General features: G+C 41.0%; 1 protein-coding gene across 1 annotated transcript in view; it reads right to left on the bottom strand.

Moving 5' to 3' along the window:
- Nucleotides 1–4,907: 4,907 nt before the first annotated feature.
- The window catches only part of LOC123958959 (collagen and calcium-binding EGF domain-containing protein 1-like), a 34,529-nt gene continuing 13,951 nt past the window's right edge, over nt 4,908–25,485 (bottom strand). The window contains exons 3-11 of the mRNA XM_046032749.1: nt 13,713–13,765; nt 11,899–12,033; nt 11,276–11,413; nt 10,834–10,967; nt 8,418–8,532; nt 7,916–8,055; nt 7,318–7,353; nt 6,493–6,528; nt 4,908–6,134 (exon numbers count right to left, since the gene is read on the bottom strand). Coding sequence (XP_045888705.1) covers nt 5,946–6,134; nt 6,493–6,528; nt 7,318–7,353; nt 7,916–8,055; nt 8,418–8,532; nt 10,834–10,967; nt 11,276–11,413; nt 11,899–12,033; nt 13,713–13,765 — 976 coding nt within the window. The 3' untranslated portion in view covers nt 4,908–5,945. The remainder of the gene's footprint in view (nt 6,135–6,492; nt 6,529–7,317; nt 7,354–7,915; nt 8,056–8,417; nt 8,533–10,833; nt 10,968–11,275; nt 11,414–11,898; nt 12,034–13,712; nt 13,766–25,485) is intronic.

Here is a 25,485-nt window from a genome sequence, read left to right on the forward strand (position 1 = left end):
TTTTCATTCCATATCCCTTAATATACCAGAGGACTTTATGTTACATAGGTGACTCCAGCTTCCTCTCGTTGGAAGACTCGCTACTGTTTTTATTTCATTCTTTTAGGTTTTCGTGTCTTGCCAATGGATAAGATTTTCTGCCAGTCTCCAAAGCAAGCACCTGATTTTATCTTCGACATCTCTACATGCCTCTTTTTTTCCGTCACAAGGTAGATTGTTCATTGGTTACAAAGAAGAGATGAATGATAAACTTCAGCAGCTATGTTGACCTTGTACTGGAGCCCGTATTCATTCTGAAAACTATTTTTAGACCTTTGTGAAGGAAGCTTACTCCATTCAGGGAGAATGAGCTGTTTCTTGCCTTTATAACATGAAACTGTGGTGAAAAGTACAAAACAGCTTACTGGTTCCTTCTCATGTGGTGAATGCAGTTTCCATATGAAGAAACAAGAAGGGCAGGGAAGTTTCAGGAAACCCACACACAAATTCGCTAGAAGTCTCTGATGTCATTGTGAGAATTTAGATCAGGATCGAATACTTTCTGGGTAGAATAAAAAGATGGGGTCAGTTAGGGGCTGTTGATCGGAGGTGGTAAAGAACTAAACCTAATATTGAAGACTAATGTTTGTGACATGTGTTTGGATTTCCTGCAGGGGTTTTTCCCCAGAGGCTGATGGTTCTGGCTGTCCGTTGACCTCTGTTTTCCTTAGAGAACCTCATCCGACACTTAGCCTCCAAAAGCTGACGCGCTCTATGAATTCCCTGTTAACCATTGCATGCGTTGATGCCTGCTTGCTAAATCATGTCAGAAAAGATTCAGAAGCTTTATTAGCCATCAATACCATCATCATAAGTGTGGTTACAGTATCTGCTAACACATTATTTCATGTATAGTTTAGACATATCAGTGTTATGCATGTTTGAGCCCATTTACTACAAATGAAACACAGTTCACTTTACCATTAACATTTAACTTAGCACATTTTTAAGATTTATTTTTTAAATAACTCTTTTTGGGCATTTTGGTGCCTTTATTTCAGAACCGACAGAAGAGAGATGACAGGAAATGAGGGAAGATGGGGAATGACCTGCAACAAAGGTTCCTGGTTGGACAAAAACCGGGGATGTTGCAGTTCATGGTCGGCACCTCAGCCTCTAGTCCACAATGGCACCTCACACTTCCTACCTTCAAAGCTGAGAGTGAACAGTGAGAAAATCAACTTGCCGAGCACGTAGTCATTGCATTGGCCTGATTTGAAACGTCTGAAATAGATTGCCTTGCTATGACGGCGTAACTTTAAACGACATTCACTACAATGGTTTCTGTCTATAGACCTATTAAGCAAGTTTCTGCATGAGATTTTGTATTGACCGGAAGTCAGTGATTGCCTGGAATGTATGAAATCAATCTCAACATTTATGATATACACATATGATATGGTCCTTTAATAACAGTGGGGGCATAGTTAGTTGGAGACCTTTCTAACCTGTTGATTCATCCTTGAGCGAAAACAGTGACCTGCTCTGACGCTCTCCTGAAGTCACCCAAAAGAAAAGATGTCCGAACACAGATTAGAAGAGAACATAATAACTTAATTAACTGACCTGAATATACACTCAAATACACACGGGTCACTCTCATAAGCACCTTCGCACACGGAAACACACACACACATGCAGAGGCCCAGACTGTTTGAAGTGACAGCCCTGTCGTGCATGAGGTTTATTTATGAATGGCTACAGTGTGCCAGTACGGAAATTCCTCTCATACTAGGAAACATCTGGCCAAATTGTATCTGTTGTATCTTAATTCTCATCTAAAGATGCCAGCAAATGCTTACACAACTCTCTTCACAGTACAACATCGATGGAGTCTGGCATCCCAACATCCTGGATGAAAACACTTGAGAAATGTGTAATGTCAAAGATAGTCAGAGGGAAGATTTTATGGAGAGTTTTAAAAAGAGATGTGGTATTCTATTTTTTGAAAACCTGTTAAATGTTTTAAAGGGTTGTCATCCACGAGGTCAGAAAACAGAAAGTTTACTTTACTTAAGTATGTATATATATCAATTGTACATGCAGCCTAATATATTAAAAAGCAAGATAATTCAGTGTTGAGACCTACTTAACATAGGCAGTTTTTGCTTCAACTTCATTGTGCCCTGTGCTGTCCCCTACAGGCGGAGAGGAAAGCCTCCAATTGCATGACAAGTGGTGAAGAAAATTAGATAATCTCTTTCGCTCGCTCGCCTCTCTCTCACTGACATGGTTCTTAAATTGTTTCATGTTGTTTTTCCTGATCCTGGTTGCTCCAGCAACGGCTGTACTGTGAGCAGTGACCGCACGGCAGGGGGCGGAGCTGTTAGGTGAGAAGCCTGTCAAGTAACACACACACACACACACACACACATTGATATAGGTGTATGGATAACTACATAAATATATAAATTAGAGAATTAGATACAAACCAACATCACACACACAATCGATGTAATCTATCTTTCTACTTAGGCCTAGATTCATCAGTACAAAGATGCACACACAACAGTGATACACACATGCACACTTTCTCTCACACACAGAAGCAGAATTTAGTAGAATTTAGTGAGATCTGTTCATAAGGATCAAACGCAGCCAAAGGCCAGACAGTGTGAACTCCACCACAGCAGATCAAACATGCGGCGTGTCATGTTTCAACCATGTCTTGGTGGTGGGTAGGTACGAGCCCAGGCCTAGATTTATCAGTACAAAGATGCACACACAACAGTGATACACACATGCACACTTTCTCTCACACACAGAAGCAGAATTTAGTAGAATTTAGTGAGATCTGTTCATAAGGATCAAACGCAGCCAAAGGCCAGACAGTGTGAACTCCACCACAGCAGATCAAACATGCGGCGTGTCATGTTTCAACCATGTCTTGGTGGTGGGTAGGTACGAGCCCAGGCCTAGATTTATCAGTACAAAGATGCACACACAACAGTGATACACACATGCACACTTTCTCTCACACACAGAAGCAGAATTTAGTAGAATTTAGTGAGATCTGTTCATAAGGATCAAACGCAGCCAAAGGCCAGACAGTGTGAACTCCACCACAGCAGATCAAACATGCGGCGTGTCATGTTTCAACCATGTCTTGGTGGTGGGTAGGTACGAGCCCAGGCCTAGATTTATCAGTACAAAGATGCACACACAACAGTGATACACACATGCACACTTTCTCTCACACACAGAAGCAGAATTTAGTAGAATTTAGTGAGATCTGTTCATAAGGATCAAACGCAGCCAAAGGCCAGACAGTGTGAACTCCACCACAGCAGATCAAACATGCGGCGTGTCATGTTTCAACCATGTCTTGGTGGTGGGTAGGTACGAGCCCAGACAGGCCCCCTCTGACAGCCTTAGCTCTTTAATTATCCCTCCAGCTGTTTATACGCAGGCATTTGACCTCTGACCTCTGATAGTTACACCTTTCATAATGACACCCAGCCACGCTATAGTTCAACAGTGTGTGCTGAGGATAATGAGCGGAGGCATGTGCCTTGCACGTAAATGATATGATCATTTATTTATTTTCCACAAGTTGCATGTTTGGGAAATTAATATTTCTTGTTGATAATGATAGGAGCATGTACTGCTGTGAAAACTTTGGCACCCTCTGCTGGTGCAGAGGCTTCACTTCAGGTAGCAGGTGTAGATTTAGGTAATATTTAGTAGCAGGAAAAGGCCTCCAGGGTAGTCAGAAAAATGTGCTTCTGTAGACCTTACAACCCAATTGGCAGCAAACCTTAAATCCCTGCTCTTTCTGGGATTTCGATGGATGACCTTCGATCTCTGGGGATCTGTTGCCTGCTTATTGTATTCATGGTTTAAATTCTCTGAGTGCTTTAAAAAAATGACAGAGAAAGATAAGCACATGTCTCATGTCTCCCTTTTTTTGCCAAAATTCCCTTGATCAATACATTCGAGCCCCAACTAGTCTAACTGAGCTGTCCACCATATTAACAGGTACATTACACATGTTATCTGTGCTGTAGAACCAGAAACATCAGTGCCCTTACAGTGAGGATGCAGAATCCCAAAATAGTAACACATGCGTGCAGCTCTTTAATCACTTACAACAGCTCATTTAGGCCTAATGCAGGCCTAATGCAGCATTTAGATCATATTGTATAAACCATAATTATACGTAGTCACGTGGGAAAAATCAAATAAGCCCCTTAATTACGAGAAGATATGAAAAATGTTTGACGGCCATATGATTTCTCCAGCTTAGCTGAATGAACTGTATGGCTTTGCAGTCATTTTGGCATTAGTTTGTTGACACTTCGAAGTGACACTGCGCTTTTCAGTCAAGACTTAAATGAGAAGATTGATACCACTATAATATCTGTATGATAAAGATGAAGCTACCACCAGCAGCTGGTTCACTTAGCCTAACATTAGCATAAAGACTGAAAACAGTTAGCCTGTCTCTTTCCAAAGTCAACAAAATTCACTTATAAGCGCCTCCAAAGCTGACTACTTATCACAATATCTCATTTGTTAAATCTGTAAACTTTAGCTGTTTCCCTGTGTTTCCAGTCTTTATGCTAAGCTTGGCTGGTGGTAGCTTCATATTTAAGGGACAGACATGACAGTGGTATATTATCATCTTATCTTATTTCCCAAGATGTTGAAATATTCTTTTAATTGGTTAATTTATGACTCCATATTCATTATTTCATTGTTTTTTAACTAAACTAAACCTGAACTGCGTGACGCAAGGCATTAGGCCTACTGTATTTTTTTGATGGACTAATGTTGCCATGCTTTGTCAGAATATGTCTATATATATGTCTATTTCTTCGAAGTTTGATGATCCCTTAACAAAAAATAAACATGAAAAGATGGAAATCTAGATTTAGACAAATCTTTATTGAGCAACGAGTTAGCCCCTTGTTGGCAGCTGCTTCACTCTATGAAAATTTCAAGCAGCCTTACTTGTTCATGTCTCTTGTTTCTGGTCAACTCCCAAGTTAAAGTGTGTAGAATAAGTGTAACTCACTCCCATGAAGAAGTTCCCTTCACGCCATTTCTCTAATTAAGAATATGTTCACGGACATGTTTCCTGATCATAGGCTATATAGTTTATAAAAGTGATTGTATAAAGTAATTCTCTTCTTCCCAGTACAATTCATAAATCCATTTGCAGCTGATGCCATCAGATTTTACTTATTCAAATGTACAGTCAAAATATTTGATTATATTTAGATGAACATATTTCAGCATTGTTTCCATACTTGAACTTGTTGTTGTATGTACAATTTCAAAAATACATCAGGCATAATTGTCTTTGTTCCACAGTACAGGCCTGGGATTGTAATACTCAATATGTGAGTCTCAGGACTTTGTTTCTGAACATGCCTGAGAGTAGACTAGCTGCAGAGCTCAGACTTGAGGGCTGGTTGCTGCAAACAGGTGCAGAGGAGGCTCACAGAGGCGTCCTGGGTCTTTGTACCATCGCCCTGCAGGCAAACTGTCAGTGGCAGCATAGCTTCCATGGATGGTCTCAGGAACAGGAAGAGATTTGGACGATAAAGTTCATCGTTTGAAGTGGTTCAACTCAGAGGTACAGACATAAAGGCACATACTGCGTCTTTCTCACTCTCTGTGTGTCCTGCACACACATCCCTCACTCACACCACAGCTGAAATATTTCAGGCAGTGCTTGCAGTGGTTAAGAGAGTCTGTGGTCTAATTCCGTTGATATAAACCTTGTATCTCTCTATTTTACTGTCTGTGACAGTGTTGCGAAGATACCCAGATCGTCCCCGCTGTGAGGTTAGGAATTATTTACATGTTGGGACTTTGACCAGTAGCATCCTTTATCAAGAAAGAAACAAAGGGTTAAGTTTTTCTGTGTTTGAGAGACTGTTAGTGTGGGATGTCAAAGGTCAGGTATTGAGCATGAGATCTCCTTGTCCAGAGCCCCACTCAACAAATTCCACTTCCCCGCTGGAATGAGGAGGACTGTCCAAAGAGATGCCTCGCCGCTCCCCAAAAACCTTCTCCTGCAGTTCAATTATGTCGTTGCGAATGTCAGCCATCATTAGCAAAAGGAAGTCGAAGGAGCCGGGGGGTCCCTGGGAAGAGAGAACAAATTAAGGAATAAGAAGCCCTGCATCGTCATTTTCCATTTTCAGATTCATCATGTATATACAGAGCTGTTTTTGGCTTCAACAAAAAGGTGCCTTTAAATAGATTAAAAATGAAATTTGTAGATTGCAAAGTCAAAGTTCAATTTCACTTTTCAGTGAGAAAATACAAGGTACATTTCTGACTGTATATGTCTCTGTTTACAAAAAAGTACTTGTGCACATTTGTCATTTACATTTGTTTGTCAGAAAAGACTCAAAATAATACTAAAATAAATATAAGATAAATTAAGGAATTAGCATTTGGAAAAATGTGAATTTCTGTTTTGAGTAAATATCAACTTACAGGCGGACCTCTGGGACCTGCAGCTCCTCTATCACCCTGTAGACAAGAAACAGCCCAAATTAGACAGACACAGACAGACACCGCTTTCTAAAACAAACTGTATCGTGCCAGATTGAGTCAGAAAAAAAACCCCATTGTGTTCTATTTAGTAACAATTCGCCAAAGTGTCCTGAATACTATTCAGTTGAATGTCAAGCAGGTTAAAACTGTAATGATCATTAACACACTAATTTGTCGTGTGTAATATAATCATTGTCAACATACGTAATATAAGACACCAGAAATATAGCAAAGGTTATATATATAGTTTTTCAGAACTGCTTGTAGTTCGATTTTATAAATTGATAAAGCCTTTTTATTTTGCCACTGTATGTAACCCAGGCTTTAGTGGACATTCACTCGTTGACAGGTGTCTAAAGGCACTGTGGACACTAGATGGCAACAGTGCAGCTCCACTCATGCATACTGTACACACACGGGGCGGCTGTGGCTCAGGAGAGCGGGTTGGCCGTTAATCGGAAGGTCGGCGGTTCAATCCCTGGCTCCCCCTGGTTGTGTGTCGAAGTGTCCTTGGGCAAGATACTGAACCCCGAATTGCCCCTGGTGGCTATTCCGCCAGTGTATGAATGTGTGTGAATGTTAGTTTCCGTTTGAGCACTTGTGTGAATGTGTGTGACTGGTGAATGCAGATGTAGTGTAAAAGCGCTTTGAGTGGTCGAAAAGACTAGAAAGGCGCTATACAAGTACGGAGCATTTACATTTACACACACATAGAGACAAGAATTCAAAGCATATATGAGGAAAATACAGATATATAATAATGACCTTTTGTCCATCTCTTCCTGGTGCCCCAGTGGGTCCCTGAATGAATGAGAAGACACAGAGAAGCTTTATCAAGCTAATAAAATGAGGACAAAGGAATTAGTGATGCTGACCAATGGACACACTTCTTGTTCTGGTAAACACATTCATGTATGTTGTTACAGCTGCAGAGACGCAGGTTTCCTTTCAATCGTAGCAAGTGTCCTGCTTAAAGCTGATGATACACGGGGTGGAGTGGTGGGGTAAGGGGATTATGGTAGTAATCTTTACTCATTACTATTGACGGCAACGTTGCCCTGCACGATTGCTCTGGGTTTGTTTTATCAGAGATTAGCAAAACATAATTCCACCATGAACACTGGCCACCTGTTCTCCACCTTTAGTTCTTCCCTTCTTCATGGGAATTGAAAGTGGAGGTTGATGGCTGACTTCACAGTGGATACACACTTGCTCTCTTAAAACCAGTGGCACCAAGGACACGTATGACCTGCTCCAGGTTTGGAGAGGCTACAATAGGAACTACACTTTAAAACTTCTGAAGACACAACAGATGTGATAACCCCTACATTACGGAATAGTTGTTGTGTTTTGTTTTTTTTACCACTGGCCCCCTGCGGCCTCTTTTGATGTGCTTCAGGTCAGGCTCTGGACCCATGGGTCCCATGTCTCCCCGTGGACCCCGAGGGCCAGACGGACCCCTCTCCCCTGGGTCCCCTCTCTCTCCCGGTTCTCCTGGGTGTCCTGGTGAGGACAGATGAATACAGCGATAAAGAGAACTATTTAAAATTGGTTAGTCAGTAGCATCAGAGTGAGAAACTGCAACATTATAACAGAAATAGAGCAATGCTAAACTTCTCAGACAGGTCACCTTAAAGCATTGGTTTTGGAAATAATCAAACCAAAATTAAGCTTAAAGGTGACATAAACCCCACACTTTTCTCGTTTTTAAATTAGTGTAAAGCATCAAAAATAATCAAATAAAAGTGAAGTTCAGCACAGTTTACCTCTTTACGCTCTTCCTCTTTGTTATTCTACCAACTTTAAGCAACACTGTTGTTGCTGCAGATGCTGACTTCATTAACCGTAATTTACATCCATATTACCTGGGACCCCAGGTGCTCCTGGAGTGCCGGGTAGACCAGGAAGACAAGGGCTATCAGGACTTTTTCCTGCCCTCCCCAGAGATGGCTTGTCACTGCTGTTGGCCAAGCCTGGTACCTACAAACACAGAGAGGAACAAATTAGTAGGATGAACAGAGAAAATCAAGGTAAGGGGTGTAGATCCCCACATTTTGGTTTTTGCCAGACTGTTTTTTAAAGGAGTCAAATCTAAACATCTAATTTCCGGTCTGCTACATGCTGAAATGTTATAAACATTGGCTGTAGTAAGTTTAGAAACCAATGAATGAATGTTATCAATAATAAAATGTATATACAGTGGATAGAAAAAGTCTACACACCCCTGTTAAAAAGCCAGGTTCTTATGATGTAAAATAATGAGACAAAGATAAATCATGTCAGAACTTTTTTCCACCTTTAATGTGACCTATAATGTGAACAATTCAATAGAAAAACAAACTGAAATCTTCGAGGAGGAAAAATGAAACATAAAAACCTTACAATAACCTGGATGCATAAGTGTGCACATCCTCTTATAACTGGGGATGTGGCTGTGTTAAGAATTAACCAATCACATTCAAACTCAGGTAAACTAGAAGTCATTACACACCTGCCATCATTTAAAGTGACTCTGATTAATCACAAATAAAGTTCAGCTGTTCTAGGAGGATTTTGAAGGACATAAGTCAGGAGACGGGTACAAAAGAATTTTCAAAGCATTAGATATACCATGGAACACATTGAAGACAGTCATCATCAAGTGGAGAAAATATGGCACAACTGTGACTTTACCAAGAACCGGATGTCCCTCCAAAATTGATGAAAAGACGAAAAGAAAACTGGTCAGGGAGGCTTCCAAGAGGCCTACAGCAACATTAAAGGAACTGCAGGAATTTCTGGCAAGTACTGGCTGTGTGGTACATGTGACAACTATCTCCCGTATTCTTCAGGAAGACGGAAGCCTTTTCTTACAAAGAAAAACATCCAAGCACGGCAGAAGTTTGCAAAAACAAACATCAACTCCCCCAAAAGCATGTGGGAAAATGTGTTATGGTCTGATGAAACCAAGGTAGAACTTCTTGGCCATAATTCCAAAAGGTATGTTTGGAGCAAAAACAACACTGCACATCACCCAAGGAACAGCATACCCACAGTGAAGCATGGTGGTGGCAGCTTCAGCTGGAACCAGGGCCTTAGTCAGGGTGGAGGGAATTATGAACAGTTCCAAATACAAGGCAAAACCTTCAGGCGTTGAAGGCAGATGAAGAGGAAGTTCACCTTTCAGCACAACAACGACCCAAAGCACACATCCAAATCTACAAAAGCATGGCTTCACCAGAAGAAGATTAGTGTTATGGAATGGCCCAGCCAGAGCCCAGACCTGAATCCAATTGAACATCTGTAGGGTGATCTGAAGAGGGCTTTGCACAGGAGATCTCCTCGCAATCTGACAGATTTGGAGCGCTTTTGCAAAGAAGAGTGGACAAATATTGCCAAGTCAAGATGTGCCATGCTAAAAGACTCCTACCAAAAAGACTGACTGCTGTAATAAAATCAAAAGGTGTTTCAACAAAGTATTAGTCGGGGCTCAGGAGGTAGAGCGGGCTGGCCGTTATCGGAAGGTCAGCGGTTCAATCCCAGCTCCCCCAGGCTGCATGTTGAAGTGTCCTTGGGGTACTGAACTGAGATACTGACCCCCAAATTGGCCCTGGCGGCTGTTCCGCCAGTGTGTGAATGTTAGTTTCTGTTTGAGCACCTAGGCTCAATGAATGAATGTGTGTGAATGCAGATGTAGTGCAAAAGCGCTTTGAGTGGTCGAAAAGACTAGAAAGGCGCTATACAAATACGGAGCATTCACATTTAGTCTAAGGGTCTGTGCACACTTACACACAACCAGGCTATTTGAGGGTTTTTATTTTTCATTTTTCACCCACAAAGATTTCAATTTGTTTTTCAATTGAATAGTTCACATTATAGGTCACATTAAAGGTGGAAAAATTTCTGACATGATTTACCTTTGTCTCATTATTTTACATCAGAACCTGGCATTTTAACAGGGGTGTGTAGACCTTTTCTATCATGCATGTATGTATGTATGTATGTCCAACTTCTTCAGAACTGAAGAAGTCCTTTGGATGAGGGACGAAACGTCTTCCAGTATCTTCAACCAAGTCCAGTTGCCCTTGATTTTAACCTTCGTTGGATAACTATGACCTGGATGACTGAGAATCTTCATATATATATACACAAATAAAATTATAATTCCAAGTACATTGAAGTATTATGGGTACCAAAAGGTGGCAACCATTCCAGTTGGCATCTTGGTAAAAAAAAAAAAAGCTACTGGTAAATATTTTGTAGTTCAGTTTAAAGTGGACTTCGCTTTTCTAAAGTAGTTACCTGGTTGGTTGACGGTGTGTTGCCCAGCCTAAGTTTTAGCTGCAGCAGGTTGTTTTTCATGTTCATAAAATCCTGACAGGTGAACGAGCAGGTACCAGCACTCATCAAGGTGTCTGACTTCCCAGACGAACTCACTGCAAGACAAAACCTACATTTCAAATGTTTCTATCAGACATTCTCAGTGTGGGTGGCCACATTGGGAATCCAAGCCCTAACATTTACATTACTGGTGTCACGCTGCCGCAACACAGGCCAAATCAAACTGAATCACAACCATAATTCACTTCATTTACAGGGAGTAAAATATTAAAATAATTACTATACAAGCATTAAAACAACCATATTTCAGGCATCCTATCATGTACAGGAACCTGATGGGGCAATGAGCCCATGTACTGACGTACACAGAGTGTGACTTTGAAATTGAAAGAAATAAACTCACAGTTATGTACAGGGATGCAGGAGTGTTGGTCCGGTGCGAGTATGTAGCCGCTGCGACAGCGACACAGGAAACTGCCCACTGTGTTCACACAGTCATGGTCACACATGCTGCTGCCAGGGTGCTCACACTCATCAATGTCTGTGTGTGTGTGTGTGTGTGCGTGCGAAGGGGGCGAAAGAGACAAAAGAAAATGTACATGATCACAAACAAATAAAAAATCAAGTTTGATGGTTTGGAACTCTTTGTCCTAACTTCTCAGCATTGGATTGTTTTCAGCATTTTTGCATAATGTGACAGCTGTGAGACTGTGATTCGAACTATGTATCATAAACCTGTTGTGACTTCATTATAATATAATTGCATCCACATGGCATTTTACATTGTGTGCCACTGGTTTGCTTCATGGCAGAGGGAAACTGCTTTGCTATGCACAACAGGAAGAGGGCGCTGTTTTTCTAGTTTACAAAAATCCTGAAAAATCAGCAAAAGGATATTATTTGTTTGAAAACATGCATGTGGGTGACTGTAAGGAATAACAGACTGTGGTGTGATGAAATGAAATGGCAATCATAGACATGATAGTCAAAGTATTTAACAAGGGGATGAGAAGGTGGTGTACTGACCCAGACAGTAAGGAGATTTGTGGTTGCGGTGTCTTTCTCGGTCGAAGCGATAACCTGGATAACATGTGCAGACAACTTGTCCAAAGTTATCAGTGCACTGCTGCTCGCAGGGCGATGCTGCACACACATCCACGTCTGCAGATAGAGGGAGAGGAGGCAGAGAGTGTGCGTAGACTGAGCATATTCAGGATCACTGTCTGAATACCAACATCACTGTAATCACCCAGGAGCACTGTTCGTCTATATCACCACCTCCTTACACTCATAAAATTCTAAATCTACAACTAGGAACTGACCAGTACAATCACTAGCACTAAACACAGCACTATAGGCCCTTTCTCACAGAAGATATTTTAAGTTGTAACAGTAAGAGAAAACCAGAGGTGTGAATAATAAAATGAATAATGGCTGCTTCAATTTCAGGGTCCTGTCTCACTGTCACATTACTTACTTACTGGGACACTTGAAGAGAACAGAGCTGTTGCTACAGCTGGAGTAGGCAAATTATTTCAGAAGCATTTATTTTGTTATGTTTGTTTGTTTGTCAATTTCAAATGCTCTGAGACAAAAATGAAAAATAAAAGCCAGTAACGCCTGTGCTTCTCCTGCTATGACAAGTCAAAAGCTGTGTCCGAAATCTCTCCCCTGTTCACTCATTCATTATTCCCCAGTGAATAATCTGAGTAGTGTACTCTATAGTGAGCAGTAAATTAAGTTGTTGCACACTTATGAATCATCATTTGCATCATCACTGACCGATGTAGGGTCGTCATTTTGCATCAATAAAATACAACCCAATGGCAATGTGAGATTGTTAGCAGATAGCAATCTACACCCATGGACACTACTGTTTTTTCATTAGATGGGTCAACTACATTAGACTTGTAGTTCTTGTGTGTACTCAACCCATAAGAACTGTCACTAAGGTTATAGTGGTGCCTTTTCACCACTATTTAAATGAAATAATACTCTATATATTGTGCTCTGTGGGTTGACAGTGTTTATGTTGGGGCATGAAATCTAAGGCACACCTGCTGTAAATATCAAGTAAAAATGTCTAATTAAAAACAAGCATCAAATAATACATCGATCTGAAGACGTAGTGGAACATTAGATGGTGTAGGAAACTGGTCCACAATTGTGTAAATTTATGGAAGCCAGCTGGCAAATGGCCATTACATACATATAAATATATATATATATATATATACACATCATTTTTGCGCATATTTGCGCAATATATATATATATATATAATCCGAAAATATGATTTTCACAGACAGTTGCATCAGCTGAGTCTGCTTCTTGGACATCCATCCTTAAAAGGCTGTTATGATGATAGAGGAACAGTGTTCTCTAGTGGCCAGTGTGAATCACTGTTATTTTATGGAGTCTACACTACAGTCTTTGTTCCAAGTACTGACGCCATAGACACTTACCAGTGTTCCTGATCATGATTATGTCAAATTTTCACAATTATCGGATTTTTCATATGAAGGACCACAACAAAACGTGGCAGCTGTCTGTGCCAAAACTGCAGGCAGTTTCTTTTTTGGCTGTTATGTAGTTTGTTTCACCGCACTGCAAAGTGCTAGTTATCTGAAACGACTCCAAACCGACAAAAGTTGAGCATAATAGGTGCATTATCTTGACTTCTTTGGAGGTCTAAACAGACAAATGTGGTTTGCAGGCTGTGTTTGTGCAGCCTGTTTTAATATATAAACTGCTGTATTGGAGAAACTATGTCAGATTTGGAGCATGTGAGTCAGATCTGAGAGTTCATGAGCCAAGGAGAGTGTGTATGGTTTACCTACTTTCAGGTATGCACTGGCCCATCACAAACCTGAAGCCCTCACAGCATTTCCTCCTGAAAAAAAAGAGAAAAAAGTAATACCACCAGCCCTTCAGCCTATCATCATTGAAGGAATAATTTGACATTTTGGGAAAAATTGGCTGATTTGCTTTCTTGCCAAGAGTTAGATGGGAATATTGATACCTCTCTCATGTTTGTATGGTAAATATAAAGCTACAGCCAGTAACCAGTTTCTTAGCTTAGCATGAAATGGTTAGCTTGATGGACTGCCAAATAAAGACACCATCATATCCTGGATTAAAGACTTGTCTCTATCAACATGGCCTCATATACTGAAGCACTTCTGACAAACAGGATTTTGCACTACAGGTGGTGTTAAATTTTTTTGTTTTTTTGCCATTTCTGCATTGCAGCCAGTTTATATATTGTATAATTACTTGTAGTGTTGTCAAGACCGCCCAAACCGAGACCAAGTCAAGACCAAGACCAGAGTTTATCGAGACCAAGACAAGACCGAGACTTTTAGAGGCTGAGTGCAGTCGAGACCAAGACCGAGGGAGGGCAAGACTGAGTCATGACCAAGACCAGTTCCCTGCATTGCATGGCACGCAATAAAATGTGGAACGAGATCATAGGTACTTCTCAAAGTAATCTGAAAGATCCACATTCCCATTAAATCACCCACATACAAACACTAAGAGCTGAAATCAACGTAAGCATCGCGGGGAGGGGTGCAATAAGTTTTACTTCCAATCAAAGTCAGGATGTTAACAAGTCAGACAATGCAAAAGCAATTTATTGATATTCCCAAAGTTATGGTCTTGACTGGTCTTGAAATAAAATCCCAAGTCCTCAATGTCCGATACCGAGACAAGACCGAGTGGAAAGGCGGTTGAGTCCGAGACGAGACCAAGACCATCAAAAAGTGGTCTCAAGACCGGTCTCGAGTACTACAACACTAATTACTTGCAAACATTTCAGCAGCTCAGCATCACTCCAGCTGCCTGTGAACTTCTGGGCTGTTCTGTCATTTTCACGCCACAGTAAAAAAGTCCACTGATAAACACAAGTGAAAGAGTAGCAGCAGTTAATGCACGACTTATTCTGATTTGGCCTACTTCTCTTTTTGTTCCTGGGCCAGGACTTGAACTCTGACCAAATAAACAACTAAAATCTATTACTCAAACTCAGGTTTTTTAACTCCTTTACAGTCTCTGTATTTGTGATGTAAGCCCCTAACTGCTCACTGGATGCAGTGTTTCTGAAATGTGGCATTGTGCAATGAATATTGGGCAACTATTTCTCCCAAAATTGATTTATGGTGTTTGGCAGTGACACTTGTCCAGCCATCCCTCAACAATCCAACACATGTTACAGACATTACACTTTGAAAAACAGAGGAACTGGCTCAGAAACTGGAGCAGGGCAGCCACGCAACAAATATCACACTCACACACACACACACACACACACACACACACACATTTGAAGAAAATGGGGAAGAATGTCCGTCTCCTGTCCTAAAAACAGCATGCTGTTACCGGAGGGAATTTAGCATGCTGCCTCATTCACGTCCCCCTCAAGACAACAAGTTTCTTTTATTCTCCTCCAGCCTCCATGCAGTGTAACCCTAAATCACTCTGAGATTCCACCTCCTTCTCCTGAATGAAAAATAACCTATAAAACGGTGATGCCGGCATAAACTGATGAGATCCAGATGAGAACAGCTTTAAGCTGCAGCCTGTAGCTGGGAGTGTTGAGAGGGATGGATAAGGCTGGGTCTGGAGCTGAGGTGGAGAAGGAGACTGAATGCTGAGATGAACATTGTCACTCATTCTTTCAGTCAGTCAGTCAGTGATCTAAGTTGGGTTAATGCATCGCAGATGCGAGTCTGGGGAGGAACTCCAGAAGTTTATTCCTTTGCATAAAGGCCACTAAAAAGTTTATTTGACTTAAAAGATTCAAGTCAATCTGGTTCTGGTATGACAGTCACAATTTCTATTAAATGGAAGTCTTCTTTATTCAAGATGAGGACCCTCATTTCTCTTACCAACAATTCAGGATTACACAGAAAACTGATTCCTCCTGACCATCCTAAACTTTAGGATTGTTAACATGACAATATCAAAGTTCTTACTTTAAGGAGCACAGACTTTAGAAAGCCACACTGCTAAGATGATCACAACCAAGTAACTATGGTTCAGTTTAAGGTGGACTTAGCTTTTCTAAAGTAGACATCAGAAAACCAGGGATGCACCAATCAGATACTCAGGATCGGTATCATTGTCGACACGGACTAGCCATGATGTGACGGATCTGCATTAAAGTTTCTTTCATTTTGATTATTTTAGTGCCACAGCCATCTCTGGCCTCATGTTACCTTCATAGGCTGTATAGGTTACCTTACATGAAAAGGATTCCAATGAGATCACACTGTAACTGGATTAAGTGTTTCAAACAACTGAATATCTGTGTTTGACTGTTTTTGCTTCAGAACTCACCTCTTTAACTACACAGTCACTGCATTTGACAATTACACCAACGTCTTTCTCACAGTAGAAACATATACATAAACATATACACAGGAAAGATAAAGACACGAAAGCCAGAGACAGATCATCCAAGTAGAGAAACAAGATTAAGAGTCTACAGTTAGCAAAAAAACAACTCATATCAAAGATCCCCAGAGCAGCGAAAGCAAACTGATCTCACTACAACACTCTACGCATCCATGTACATCGACAAGCCGTCTGTCAGTCAGAAATGCAGCAACCTCAGCAGTCTCCCCTGTGTGTTTGTGATGGACAGAACAGGAAGGCTGGGGTGCAAGGACAAGCAGATGAGGGTGGAGGGAGAGGTGACCCGTGTGTTTTTGTTTTGGAATGTGAAAGTATGTTGGTCAGACTGGCAACAGGCCTGGTCAGCATGACACGACCTCTAAAACACAGACCATTACATTCAGTGGAATTGGAATCATATGTACATGTGTGTAAAAGTTTGTATGGTGGGAATACAAGAGTGTTTCTTTTATATATATATATATATATATATATGCTCTCAGCAGTCTTGATTAAAAATATCAGTAACCTACCTTTCAAAACCAAGAACAATCTGTGTGTGTGTTTATGTCTGCTAGAATACATCTGCACATACAACATGTATGTGTGTGTGTGTGTGTGTGTGTGTGAGTCTGTGTGAGGGCTGGGATACCATCCAGTAATTGGGTACGGCCTTTTAATGTCAGTCAGGGTATATTAGTGAGAGCGATCCGTGACGCTAGCAAGCTCTCTCTCACCCCCCTCTCCTTTTTCATGTTTTCATGTCCTCTCTGTGCATTTTACTTCAGTCGCCTTACATCCAGTCATTTGATTTGAAACATGTCGATTTATATTCCAGCCATTCTATCAGTCTCTTGTTTCTCAGTGCAATCCATTGGTTCACTAGTTGTTGACATCTCCATCTCTCTCTTTCTCTCTTCGAACTGACATGTTGTTGGCCTCATGCTGCCCCCTGTCCATGAAACCTGATGAGGTGTCTGTCTTTTCCATCTTTATTTCATTCAGATTAATATTTTTTGGTCCTTGCTGTGGACTTGCTGAGACCAGGAGGATTGCTCAAAGCCTTTAACAGCCACTACTGCATCAAACAGGACTATCTGTCTGCAGTTTTTTGTTGTTGTTTTTTTACTTCACGGCATCTGTCTCTACCGAGTTCCTTTTTCAGTTAATATCACATCGAAAATGAACAAATGTAACCAAAACACTTCATACACATCTCAGGAGCAATTCCTATACCATAAAGGCACTTTCAGATGGCGAGCGGTTGCCGTCTCCATTGTTTTCAATCTAAACAAGCCAGCAGCTGTGTTGCTGAGGTCGTCGCTGCATTCTGAGTTTATGATGGTTCAACTTTTTTTTAACTTGCCGCGGGGCTTGGCGTGTGACCAAGGCAACCACAGAAACCACTGTGAGGGAAACGATCAATGTAAGTATTCAGATACTTTACTTAAGTAAAAGTAGCAGTGCCTCAGTGTTAAAATACTCAAGAAAAAGTTTTGCATTCAAAATCTAACTTACATAAAAGTACAAAAGTATTAGCATCAAAATATACTTACAGAATAATGTATATTATAATACTGGATTATAATTAAGGTAGAAGGTTGCAATTTACAAAGTACAATCTCTAATTATTGATGCATTAACGTGTACATCATTTTAATGCTGCAGCTGGTAAATGTGGGGCAAATCTTTAAACTTAATATACTGCTGGGTAGCTTAACCTATAATAATATATCAGAATTCAGAAGTTGGTGTATATTTTGTATTAAAACAAAATCTGTGAAGTAACTAGTAACTAGTAAGTATAAAGCAGAATAAAATGGAAATACTCAAGTTAAATACAAGCACCTCAAAAATTGTACTTAAGTTGAGTTAAGTTTGAGTCCCCTGGATTATCCACCTCTTCACCAGCAGAGATAAGACAGATCAATGAAGAAAAGTGTTGGTATCATATAGGCTGTATCTCAATCTATGCATTTGTACTGTGAATGTGTACATGAATCTCTTTGTATTTAGATTTGTAAGTGTTCTTAGTGAGTGAATGTTTAAAAATGCAGCCATTTGAGAGTTGTATAACTCTGAAGTTTCTCTTTCACCTCTTAAAGCCTCAGTTTTTTGTACGTTTCATCCTAACAGCCAGACATGGTGGCATAAACAAGAAATCAACTAACAATTTGTATATGTTTCACAATTCATTATTTCTGCATTAAGAAGATGCATGGATATGATAGAAAGGTTTGGAGAGGATCTGTACAGCGTCTTTTGTCTTTTGTCGACACACTGTCAGTGTGGATCTCATTAACTGTGACCGCTGGCTGCTGTTTCTGACAACTTGTGTACACAGAGTGCAACAAAGAAATGGAAATGGACTGGACATTACATAGCTCTAATCAATCCATTAAAAAAAATGCCTTTATTTAGAGGGACAGACGTCTGACATGGCCCAGTGATGCTGTCTGAAGGCAACTTCCAGCATGTCATAACTATTCCATATTGAGTCTGCATGCCACACTGACCTGTTCCCATTCAAATCATCCTAAACTCCAACCCTATTCATCCTCCTCTCTGGACTTTGGGAATCTACTTTCTCCCACCAGTCCCCTGTGCTGGTGGAGGCTGACCCAGCAGCTACCTGCCCGGCGAGGAGCGCAGGCAGGTTCCTGTATGATCCCAGTCTGCTGCGGCAGCTGCTGCCAAAATCAGCACGGTGGCAAATGAAGAAACACCGAGACAGGATCCAGAGGCAGACCTAGGCCTGGATCACTTTACACTGAAGATAATGTACTTTAGCAAGGGGTCTCCTTCCAGGGGGGCAATGCTCACTGTTATGGTTTCCCCATCCAGCATTAGTATGATTTATTTGTGCATTCACAGACAGGAATTTGCTACAAAGACAGGATATTCATTATAGCACCCCAAGAAAACCCAACTACCTCCCCAAGTATCCAGCCTAGACTGTGCAGGGGTCCTGAGAGCAGGGCACAGTATGGATGATGCTTTCCATAGACGATGCTGTCACTGCGCATTATCCATTCACATTACAGAGTCTGTAAGTAGAGTTTTTACACGTGAGGTTATACGAGGCTTCAGTTTCCCTCTCTTCTGATGTCCTTTGAAATGAATTACATCTCCTGTGTATCGCCTCAGATTGCAAACTCATGGGATGATCTGAGGGGGATGATAAGATGATGGGGGTAGGAAATGCCACGAGTAAGAAATGACGGAGGAGGACATTGGTAGGAGGAGGAGGATGATGGTTAAAAGACAGCGATGAAGGTTGTTGTCAGATCAGAGTTTCCCTCTTGGGACTCTGGTGGGAGGAACAGAGGAAGTGGAGCTCAGTGGAGGTCAATGGCCTTTTGACACGTCAGGACAGGAGATTGGCCGTGTGTGTGTGTGTGTGCGTGTGTGTGTGTGTGAGTGTGACTGTGTGTATGTCTTGTCATTTTGATGGATGCTTCTTACTGATGTAGCCTATACGTGTCGCATGCTGTATTCATCAACTATGCTGTAACTGATTTATTTGCTCAGCAACCCTCACAGTCGCAAGCAGTTCAAAAAGTTGGCTGGTCGTGGTGTGGATGATGGTGTGGTGATGGATTACGCTGAAACACATTAGCATGATGAGGCCGACAATAAAACACATTTTTGGAGTGCTGCCATGTCCATTTCCTAAATAAATTATTGTGTGTTTTCAATCTGTTGCTAATTTTCTGCTGTTGGTGGGATTTTAAGAGATTTAAGAGCTAAGGTGTTCTCTCCAAAAGTCCTTTTTTAAAAAATCCCCAGTAAACGACAGTTTTATATACTTCATAAGAAGGCTAAAGTAAGTGATGCTTTTCCGCCCATTTGTTTCACAATACAACCAAGAAATAAAAAGAACTCCTACTTGCGATTACTTGTTTGAAGATTAAACTTAAACCCCAATTCCCCTCATGATATTTGAGGTTTCGTCTCCACAAATTAAACAAAACCAGCCTCTGCGTCAGGTGTGAAGGTGTTGCAGACAGCCGCATCTACAGTTTTTTTAGTGTTAGCGTGTAATTGTGTGAGTATACATATGTGAAGGTGTTAGTGTGGCGAGCGTGAGCACCTCCTCTCTGTTTATTTGCTCTGCCAGCCCACTTCCAGGACCCAGGCCTCAGGGGAAACATCAGAGCTCTGGCCTAACAGAGGAAGCTTTGACTGGGAGCACAGGCGGTCTGAACCACTTCCACCAGAATACAGGCTGACTCCTCCCTGTTATGCCTCACCTTTCCATCATTTCTCCTGCCATTCTCCCATCCTGACCGCCTCTTTAAAAACACCTTTTAACCTTGCTCTAATTTCCCCCACTGTCATCACTGCAGGATCATAAGAATATTTCAATACAACCATTGAACATCTAAACAGATACAGTCAGCTTTTATCAGATGAACATTTTTGTCTACCTGCTATTTTAAATGCCCATCCCCCGCTCTCTCTCTCTTCCATCCGTTGGTCCCCTGTTGCCTTTGTTCTCTTAGCTTATGAGTGCTGAGTTTTCAGTGTTTGTGAAAACATTCAGACATTTAAAATAAGTTGAAGGAGCTTGCTGAACATATTCTTCCTTCACCGTCCCTCCATCTCTCTTGCTAATTTAAGCTGTAGCTTAGCTTTGCATAAAAACTTGAAACAGTGGGAAACAGCTAGTTTAGCTCATGCCAAAGATAAATTATTCGCCTGCCAGATCTCTAAAGATCACTAATTAACACGTTACATCTACTTTGTTTAATCTGTATACAAACAGAAAGATTATTTATTTCACGAGAAGTTGGACATGCTGTGACTATTTCTTGGCTGGGTGCATTGACTTCCTGGAGTCTTGTCGTCACCGAGAGGTTGCCAGGAAATCAGAGACTCTCAACAGTTAAATTTTGCCAAGAAAGTGTATGTCAACCCTTTCCTTATGGCAGTAGCTCAGTCCATAAGGATTAGGCTGGGAACCGGAGGGTCGCCGGTTTGAATCTAGCTTGGACCAGAGTTGCGGAGCGTGGACTGGTAGCTGGAGAGGTTCCAGTACACCTCCTGGGCACTGCCGAAGGAGGCTATGAGCAAGCCCCAGAACCCCCAACTGCACTGAGTGGCAGCCCCCTCACTCTGACATCTCTCCGTGTTGCTATGGGTCCTTTTTGTGCATGTGTGTCTTTCGGACCTGTGTGTAAATACTAACATAATAATAACAGAGTGAAAACATAGAATTTCCCCTTGCAGGATTAATAAAGTATTTCTTCTTCAAGAAGTGATATTTCAAGGATGAAACACGTTTCTGTGGGCTTCTGGCTGTAGACCTTAATAGCATCTCACTCTTTCCTAAAAATAAATACATAAATAAATGCCTAAAGAATATTTTTTAAAGTAGCCTCATCATCCTGTTATATCTCAAAATGTTATATATTATCCCTATTGGCTTGGATTAAAAGCATTTTCTTGTCATCCTGTATATTATAATTTATTTTAAAGAATGTCACTTAAACAAATAGTTAAATATTTTGGGAAAAGCGTTTATCTTAGATGGAATTTCATGCTGTCACTCTTATTGGTTACAGGTGATCCAGCCGCCCAGCACTTCCGTGCTGCATCTCTGGCTATAGAGCAGGTTGCCAGGTACAGATTTGCTGTAGATTGTCACTGTTCATGAACGTTAGTCACAGCACATAATTCTCCCTACAAGCACAGTAGTTGTTTTTGCATTTCTGTTTATGCACTAATAAAACAAACATGATAAAGATGTGTTAATTAGTGAGCTTTAGGGGCACTGTTACCCTATGTTTCTGACCTTTATGCTAAGCTAAGCTAACCATCCGTGTCCCGATTACCCAAAAATAATGAACTTTGTCTTCAGAAGCCAGTCATATCCTTAAGATGTGATAAACATAAAAAAAAGAAAACAATTGCAATCATCTAATTGACTGGGCTAAAAGTGTTGGTGTGAGACCAGACCCCTTCCCTGCCTTTTTGTTTGTTGTTCCATTAAACACAAAACCTCAGACACCACAGACCAGACTTCCAACCAAACCTCATGATGGAGAATGATGCAGCATCTCGCCAGTTCATTATGACATTTTTTAAAGTACCCTACATTGTTTCTTCAACCATGATTTCCCAGAAACCACTGACCAGATTTGAATGAATTGCAGGCGAATGATCTTCACACTTCATGCCAGCCTTTCAAATTGGCTCAAAATGCAATGGTTTTAGGTCAAAATAAGATGGGTGTGTAAGTGCACTGCCATTAAGAGACGGGAACATTTATAGGGCAACATGTTTATTGTTGCCTGATTTTCACTTGTTTCAAGATTAAAGGAAGCATTTCATGATTGTGATGAAGTGCTTTCTGTGACACACACACGTGATCTACTCTGTCCACGTCTACAGGGATATAGAGGTCCGGTATCCTACTGTACCTGGCCGCAAAGAACACAGGTTTTTGTAATGATCAGTACTGATCTTAGATGTCACCATAACACGTTTTTCTGTCAAAGAGTTTACAGATGGCATTTTAATGTCTGTAACAGCTGTCATGTTTTAGGCCACAAAGACTCTGATTTACTCCCTGGCCCACTGATACCAGATGTTACTGTCTCCTGCCCACATTGTGAAAGTATCTGGGAAGCCACAAGAAAAATTGCAATATTGCTATTTACCAGACCAATGTTTCCATCATCATTATTCATTGTATTATTATAATTTTTTTGGCATTACATATTGGCATGAACATAAGTGTATGGAAACCCAGCTGTGGACTGGTAGAATGGCTTACATCAATGTGTATGTGTGACAAAGAGAGAAGCTGTCAAAAGTAACACCTGGCTTTATTTTATTTTTTTTAACATATATATATAATGCCAATTAAACACACTTTAGCTCACTGAATTGTGCAGGAGATAGTGGCTGATGTTCCAATACAGAGATAAGGGAACAGAGAGAAGGGGAAACAATGACCAAAGTGGAATGGGTTAGTGCAAGATTAGGGTAGGTGAGGGCAGCTAAAGTCAAGCTAACGACAGACCCTTCATAATGATGTGCCTGGTTGAGTTTTCATGCCAGACAGGAAAGCTGTTTTAAAGGAGGACCTTTTACTAAAAATCCCACTATAGAGACTGTAACTGAAGCTCACAGTAATGGGCTGATAAGACTTCTAAATGGCCTTGACTGCACTGATGTTGAAAAATCTTGGAGGTATTAAGAGATTTATAGCTCTTTTTAGTTGTTAATTCCCCAGCCGTTACATGACACACCTCCTCTATCCCCTGTTTTCAATTTTGTTACATGAGACAAAGCTTCATGCATGCAGGAACATGCACCCCGCTGGGCTTCAAACAATACTGCAACAACAATGTCGTTCCAGTCTATCAATTGGCCAGTGATTAGTTTTGTTGAGGTGACAGCACAGCCATAAAAGGGCTAAAAAGAGCTAATCTACAGCAGATTGTACTCAGAACAGAGAGAAAAAACAGCCATTGTGCTTGTCTAGAGGGCCATTCAGGTGCGCACTAATCAGAAAAAGATGGAAAATGGTGACTGGAGTTTTTCGGGAGGTCCGACTCTGGTCCACAGCTCTACGAAGACAATTATACCTCCATTAAACACAGGAAGCGTAACTCGAAGGCCTCGTAAAGGGTTTCACTGAGAAAATGAAGACAGAGGACAGCAATGAGTGCTTCTTAGTGTAATGAAATGGCAAAACTCAGAGCACTATAGCTTCGCTGAAAGAATCTTGTGTCAGCTCCAAGTGTGAGAAAAATGAACAGGTTACTGTTCCCACAGTTGGGGTTTGTTGATCACCATCCAAAGTACACAGAGAGGCAACGCCAAAGGGAGAAAAGAGAGTGATAGTTTGAATAGGATGCCCCTGTGGACTTCTGGATGCAGTGCAAACAATCTGTAGGCGGATCGTGTTCAGTCCAAATGTGTTGCCCTCATGTGTTTGTTTCCACATGGCGAGAGCAGAGATTTCACCAAGCACTTGAACATTTTGAGCTCACGAACTTAAGGCAAAAAAAAAACTTTATCCACTGTGTTAATGAGGAGGACCAAACTGAAGACAGAGCTGTCAGCACCTCACTAAAATGCTCTGCATGATATACAGTAGGCTGCTGATAGAGGGAATTAAATCACCAGAACACACACACACACACACACACACACACACACACACACACACATACACACAGGCAATATGTACATTCCATATATGCACACACATATGTTTACAGTTTATCAAAAGTTGTCCCACTCAATACCACCAGACATCTATAAAGTACGACTGCATACTGCACTGTTGTTGCACACATTTACAAGCATGGATGATCTCATTTATGTGCACCTGTGCACACACACACACACACACACACACACACACACACACACACACACACAAAAGTATCATATGTATTAATATTCAATCCAGACATCTAAAAAGTATAATAACACACACATGTACCCATGCACAAATATATTCATGTACTACTCATAAACACATGTCCAGACACACGACACACAAGCTGATGCAGGCATCTGGTCCTTGTTACCTGTTTCAGACCAAAATCAAATCACCTCCTTTCATTCTTCGGTCAGCAGTTTATTGCTGTTCAATTCTTTCCTAATTTCACTGTTTATTGTTTGTCCATTTTGTATTAATCCCATCATTGGAGGACAAGCCACTGGGGCTGCAGATGAAATGTGTGAATTATATTATTACTGAGCAATGATAAACTGCCAATTTTTCTTTAGAAAGGAAGAGGAAAATACAGATGCACATTTTTGATTCAAGTGAGAAAAACTTGGAGTAGGATGTTTTTCAGCGACAGCAGCAACATAATAGCTTGTTTTATGGCTTGTAAGAGGGGACCTCTGACTGCGGATCCCAGCAGGCCCTGAACGTTCAGCCCTGCAGTGTATAGTATGAGCCACCAACATACAGCACAGAAGAGAGAACATGTGGACACACACACCTGCTTCTCATCACCTGCTATAGAAAGCAGCCATCTGTCTTTACAACCAGATACAGATGAATAGCACTTGGATGATGTGATACATTCTGCCTGTTTCTCTCTGAATATCTGTCTCTTAGACGCAGTGAGAGAAAGAGACACTGCCAGTTTGCAGTCCATTTCATTGACATATATATTAGCTAACCAGTATGGTAAAGCACTTAAATAATACTGAACAAAAAAAAGTTATCAAAGCATTGTT

Source organism: Micropterus dolomieu, linkage group LG20 (genome assembly GCF_021292245.1).
Source record: "Micropterus dolomieu isolate WLL.071019.BEF.003 ecotype Adirondacks linkage group LG20, ASM2129224v1, whole genome shotgun sequence".
Lineage (NCBI taxonomy): Eukaryota > Metazoa > Chordata > Actinopteri > Centrarchiformes > Centrarchidae > Micropterus > Micropterus dolomieu.